The 6,391-nt window shown below is 56.8% G+C and overlaps 1 protein-coding gene across 1 annotated transcript in view; it reads left to right on the top strand.

Annotated features, from left to right (window-relative positions):
* Positions 1 to 4,699: 4,699 nt before the first annotated feature.
* Positions 4,700 to 6,391, top strand: part of Shank3 (SH3 and multiple ankyrin repeat domains 3) — a 60,018-nt gene continuing 58,326 nt past the window's right edge. Inside the window, 4 exon segments of the mRNA XM_028869216.2 lie at positions 4,700 to 4,802; positions 4,805 to 4,855; positions 4,858 to 5,003; positions 5,298 to 5,501. Of these exon segments, the coding sequence (XP_028725049.2) occupies positions 4,718 to 4,802; positions 4,805 to 4,855; positions 4,858 to 5,003; positions 5,298 to 5,501 (486 nt within the window). The 5' untranslated portion in view covers positions 4,700 to 4,717.

Raw genomic sequence — 6,391 nt, 5'->3', positions numbered from 1 at the left:
ATAACTTCCAAACCAATGAGAGAGAAAGGAAAGAGAAATGAAGAAAACTTGATCAATTAAACGGAAGGTGGAAATGTAGAAGAAAGTCACACAGAGAAAGGACACCACAAAATGGATGATAGAAATTAGTTAAGTTGATCATTAATCCCAATAAATATACAGATGCAAATGGTTAGACTGGCTTTATTTTGTTTTTTGTTTTTAGTACTCAAAAAGGTATATTACGTGTATTAAACAGACATCACAGGTATTAAACCTTTAAAAAAGATTTTAAACAATCTCATGTGTAGGAATGTTCTGCAGGCACTTCAGGTATGTGCACTGAACACATGCAGTGCTTACGGAGGCCAGAAGAGGGCATCCGAACCGCTGGAACTGGAGTTACAGATCACTGTGAGCCATCAGGTTGGTGTTGGGAACTGAACGGGTCCTCTCCGAGGGTTGTAAGGGCTCTCCACTGCTCAGCCATCCCTCTAGCCTCCCTCCCCTCCACCCACTCCGAGACAGGGTTAGTCTGCATAGCCTTGGCTGTCCTGGAACTCACTCAGTAGATCAGGCTGGTTTTGAACTCAGAGAACCACCTGTGCACCACCATGCCGGGCTTGCTTCAGTTTTTGAGATGTGATCTCATTCCGTGATCCAATTTGGCCTAGAACTCTTTTCCTCCTTCAGCTTCAGGAGCCGAGGAAAATCTTCACAAACTGCACAAACATCAGTATTGTCCGGACCATCTTTTCCGACCACAATGCAGGGAGAGATCACTAATAAAGAGTTAGTCCACAAACATATAGTTAACATTTGAAAACATAAATAAGCACATTCCTGTAATACCTGAGCCAAAATATGTGACATCAGAAAATCAGAACTAAAGGAAATAAAGTCATTACAGATCAACACTCTAACTCAAATGATAATTGGAGATTAACAGTGCTGAATGCTTGTGAAGGACTTAGAGAAAAGGGGAACACTGAAAATGATCGGAAAAATATCCAGTTCAGTGAATTTAGCAAGAACGAAAAGAAATATATAGAGAAATACGATAGTGTAAACTGAAGGAAAAGAAATGAGCAAACCCAAAAAACTTGGAGGCTGATGCGCCGATGGAAGTTTGAGGCAGCCTGGGATACATCGCCAGACTCTATCCTAAACAACACAAAGCACAAACCAAAGCTGAATCTAAAGAGATTCTTATTCCTGGAAAAAGAAAAATTAGACGCTAGATGAGATAGCATATGAATATACCTTTAGATATTATATAACCAGGAGCAATAAAAACCACACACACACACACACACACACACACACACACACACGCACGCACACTGGGTCCTGACAGCTTTGCACTCAATCTAGCACTCCCGGTTTCAGCTGCTCCACAGCAAGGAGGCCTGGTGTAATCTTGTAGATGACAGTTTAATCTCTGACTTACTTACATAGCAAATAAACTGAGCTACACAGTGTACCAGGGCTTGGTCACAGCAAAACCAGAGAGGCTAAGACCTCTCTCCACAGGGAGCCCACCTCCTGCCAGGGAAAGAGATGCTAAGCAACACATAAAGGAATTACCGTGTGTTGAAATTTCGACAATGGCAGCTTGACAAGAGAGAAACCAGATTAGGGCAGAACAGAGTATTTAGTGAAGAAACATGGGGTGAGGTGGGTCCTCAAAGGGAGGGATGCAGGCTGGGAGAGGAAGGCATCTAGGAGACGCTTCTCTAGATGAGTACAGAACCTCCTGACAGGATGGGAATCAAAGGAAGAGCTTCAGGAGGAGACAGGTTAGAATGCCTGTCAGACTTTCAGCAAGAGGTCGACGTACTTAGTAACGCAGGGGACAGGCCAGGATGAGCCGAGTGACAAGAGCGAGAAGTGTGCAGGAGTGATGGATGGAAGGGAGGGATACCTCCCCAGGTGGAAGTGAGGCAAGCTGTCTAGCATACAGAGGAGCCTACAGGCCAAGCGAGGTCAACCAGAGGGCCAGAAGGTGGGTTGGGAGTACGAATCACAGGCCAGAGGACGCTTAGGATGTGGAAGGGTCAAGAGCATGGAGACCGTCACTGGAGGTTTGGATGTCTCCAGTGAATGCTTAAGCAATGGACACTTGGAGCTGCGCAGCGGCAGGCTGAGGACTATAGTTACACATTTGCTGCCAATCCACGTGCCGTACACTATTCTGGATGCACTAGTCACAAATCTTCCTCCACCCCCAAATCTCCTGAAGCTGTGTAGCTGAAAGTGCACTAGGAGGTGGGGAAGAAGTGTGGATGGTCAAAATAAGATCTTTCTAGAATTTTGGCCCCGGGAAAGGAAGAAGTAAGCAAAAGGCACCGACCAGTATTTGAAGGTCGACCATGGCGACAAAGTGTCACCTTGCCTGGGAGATGGGGTCTGGTGGACCTGAGGGAAGGTAGCCAGGGCTGCTCAAGAGACCGTCAGTCTGCAGGTAGCTGGTTAGCAAAATGTGAGACTCTCTCCCCCAAAGCTTGGCAACAAAGGCCATAGGCCTACATGGATAGTTAGATTCACCCAGCAAGGGAGGTGTCAGAGGAGGCTCAAAGGCTTCCTTCCATGAGGTCCAGTTGTGGACGGACAGCTAGCCCGAAGAGGCAACACCCAGGGATCTGGGCCCATTCAGGTCAAGACAAGGTTTACTGAGTGTCCAAAGCTGGCCTGCTGCCTGACTGAGGGCATGGGATTCCTCCATTTCAGCCTCATCCCTGGTGGATTCTGGCCATCATTTCCTACCAGCAGGCAGCTAGTTTAGGGAAAAGGGAGGCTGGGAATAAAGGTGGGTGGAGGTTTTGATGGGAGGGATTGGGTTTAGCCGGAAAGGAGGCCTGGGTCAAGGCGAAAAGGAAAGAGGCAAAGAGAGGAAGATGGCGGAGACTCCCGGGCCAGGAAGCAGAGTTTCCTCTCTGGGCTGGGACACAGGAAACCCAGCCCTGAGCTTCCCCAGGTGCTTCCTGAAGATAAGAGAGACTCTTTCCTGCTCCTGCCCCTCTGACATCCTGCCCTAGCCCCTAGGGTACCCTAAGTCGCCCCGCTCAATCAGACCTTGGGAGGGGCTTGGAGGTCAGGGACTACTGGGGCTTCACTTCCTCCAGCACTCAGGGGTCCACCCAGGCTGGAGGGCAGCAGGGAACAGAGGCACCGGAGCGCTGGAGACTCAGCTCTGCCGGGTAAGGGGTTCTTGTGAAGGGAGAGATTGTTCCTCAAAGGTAGTGATGTGGGAGTCAGCTGGGTGGTCCATGGGGGGCAGTCCCGTGGGGTTTGGATTGGTCAGAAGGCCCTCTTATGGGGTCATGAAACACTTTTGGAAGGTGGTGGATCCGTGGAGTGCAGGCTGTTTTTTTTGGGGGGAAGTCTAATCAAATCACTGTTCTGTGTGGGGTGAGGGCATGTGTCAGGTGAACCAAGGTGGTCAGGGGGTGGGATATGGTGAGGTGTATGGTGTATAGGACCAGGGCAGTCCAAGGTTATTCCTGGGATGCTCAGGAATAACCAGTTTTGTGGGCGATCCAGGGCTGCTCATGGAGAGAGTTGGGGAGGCTGGGGCTGAGGGGATGCTTTCTGCCACTGGCAGAGTTCCCGGCCAGACTGCTCCGCAAAAGCTGTCCAGTGTGTGCCGCCAGCGATGAGTGGCTCTCTGGGGCCCTTAGGGGGTGGGGGTATAAGTCAAGGTAGGTGGGAGAGTGCAGTGGAAGGCAGGACTGGACCCTACTGTTAGTAGGGCAATTCATCCACTCAGGGGCTGCACCTTCCTGGGCCTTGGGAGTGAGGCCCCCGCGCGTTGGGCACTTCCGAGGCAGCGCCGGGCTAAGGCTGGCACGCCACGCGGGCGGCGCCTGAGTTGGTTCACTCGCAGCGCTCCCCTCCCCGCCCACTCGTCACCCCCCTCCCGCGTTGCCACGACAACGTGTGAAACTAAAATTCAGTTCCCCGTCGCAGGTGGAGACTAGTGGCGCCCCCTCCCCTAAGCCCTTCCTCGTAGGTCGCGCCCCCATCCTGCTGTCGCTAAGGTGACGGGGAGGGGGCGACCAGCTGCAGGGTTGGGCCAGCCAAGGTGGGGGAGACCGCAGAGTCCGGACAGGCTCCCCAAACTCGGTTGCGGCGGGGGCCGAAAGGAACACCCTGGGTGCGGTTAGAAGGGCTGATTTGGGGGGCGCTTCCGTGGCACAGCAGCTCCACCCTGCTCGAGCCTGGGGTCTGCGGCCCTCCGACTCCCACCCAGCACGGTGCCCCGGCTGAGCCCACCACCTCCTCGGGGTCCCGAGTGGGGTCGGCAGACTGGGGAGATTTCCACCCCGGGACACCAATTTTCCTGCCTGTCTCTCCCTCCCTGTCAGCCTGTGGTCCTCTTGCCCCGACGCGTAGAGGTCCCTCATCCAGCTCCAGAACCCTCCGTCACCCTAATACGGTGGTCTGCGACGCTCGCCTGCAGCGGAAGCGCGGCGTGCCATCCCCCCGCTGTGTCAGCCACTCCCCCTCGACAGCCAACCCCCCCCCCCCCCCGCGCGCGCGGGCCCCCGGCCCCCGCCCTCTGCACCACACGCCCACGCCGCCCGACCCGCGGGGGACCCCAGTTTCCCGGCTCTGGGCTTCCCGTCCCCGCCTCCGGCGCGGCCCCCTCCCCGCCTCCGCTCCGCTCCGGGCTCGGGCCCCTCCCCCCGCCGCCCCCGCCCCCGGGGAAGGCAGGCGCCGCTCGAAGCCGGGGCCGATGCAGCTAAACCGTGCCGCCGTCGCCGCCGCCGCTGCGCCTGCGGAGCCCCCGGAGCCGCTGTCCCCCGCGCTGGCCCCGGCCCCGGCCCCCCCGGCCCCCTCCCGCGAAGCGCGGTCGGCGGGGCTCCGGCGGGGGGTCAGGGGGGCCAGGGCGCCGCGCGGAATCCCCGTGCGCTCCTCTCTCCGCCGGCAACAGTCCGGGCCCGGGCGCTAGCACCGGGATGGACGGCCCCGGGGCCAGCGCCGTGGTCGTGCGCGTCGGCATCCCGGACCTGCAACAAACGGTGAGCCCTCGCGATCTTGCCGTACCCCTGTGTAGCCCGCTAGCGGTGACCCCCGCCGGGCGCGCCCTGCGCCAGGACCCCCGGCCGCGGCCACTCGCCCCTCCCCCGCCGCCTCCGCGGGACCCTCCCCATCGCTGGGGCGGGGCCCTGGAAGGCCAGCCCCGGGGCGGGGCCTCGGCCTCTGCGCCGTGGCGCGGGGTCCCTGCTCTTGCTCCCCAACTAGCCCTCCATGCGGGGCCCGGGGCGCGGTGTCCTGCGCTCGCAGGTCCGGGCTCACGACTCGCTCCGCTGCAGAAGTGCCTGCGTCTGGACCCAACCGCGCCCGTGTGGGCCGCCAAGCAGCGTGTGCTCTGCGCCCTCAACCACAGCCTTCAGGACGCGCTCAACTACGGGCTATTCCAGCCACCCTCCCGGGGTCGCGCCGGCAAGTTCCTGGATGAAGAGCGGCTCTTACAGGACTACCCGCCTAACCTGGACACGCCCCTGCCCTATCTGGAGGTGCTGGGCAGACCAGGGTGGGGGTGGCATGGAGCGCACTGGGTGTGATCTTTGAGCTCCGTGGCTGGAGCAGTGAAGGGCAGGCCGGGAGGAGTTGGCTACAGGAGCGGTGGGGGGCTGTGTGCAGCCTTTGAGCAGTGTGCTGAGAGCCAGAGGTGGGTACATTTGAGTGCAGCGGGTAGGGCGAAGTGTGAGCTGCATGTGTGGTAAGTGGTGTGTTGCAGCTTAGGCGTGGAGAACAGTGTGAGCAGTGTGTAAGAGTGCTTGCAGCAAGCGATGCGTACAAGCACACAATGAGCACCTGCAGCACATGCACTCAGCATGTGTGGTGTGAGTGAGCAGTGTGAACACTGGAGGGAGAAGTGTGAGAAGGAGTGAGTGCCGTAAGGGTCATGCAGTGTGAACAGTGTTAACCTGTGTGCACGTTTGTCTCGTGCCTCTCACCCCCTAGTCTTCTGAAGTTGGCCCAAAAGATTAGCACCATTTATGACATATAAGGGTGATTTGAGTGCCATTCCAGGTATAGGGGTGGAGATTGGGTCCTAATTGGAAGGTCTTCTGTGTGTATGTGTGTGTGTGTGTGTGTGTGTGTGTACACCAAGGTCAGAGTTGGTCTGATCCTCGTGGTAGCACCAGGAATCGGGTTATTTCTACTAGGAGAGGAAGTGTCTAGGAATAGAAGCTTAGTTTCAGATCTTGGGGGAGCCGTGGAGTTTTCCAAGTCCTGGTGGTGGGAACGAGACAGACAGGCTCTAGGCCCGCCAGGCCAGGAATTGGCCGAGTACTGTCTTCTCTGGAACCACACATCGTTTCTGCGTCGAGGGTAGTCGGTAGTTGTCAGTGTCTGTCCACTTTGTGTGTGTGTGTCTGGGACTTGTATGGCTGTGTTG

This window comes from Peromyscus leucopus, chromosome 20 (assembly GCF_004664715.2).
Source record: "Peromyscus leucopus breed LL Stock chromosome 20, UCI_PerLeu_2.1, whole genome shotgun sequence".
Taxonomy (NCBI): Eukaryota; Metazoa; Chordata; class Mammalia; order Rodentia; family Cricetidae; genus Peromyscus; species Peromyscus leucopus.
Note: the sequence above shows the minus strand (reverse complement) of the source record. Positions and strands in the feature narration are given on the sequence as shown.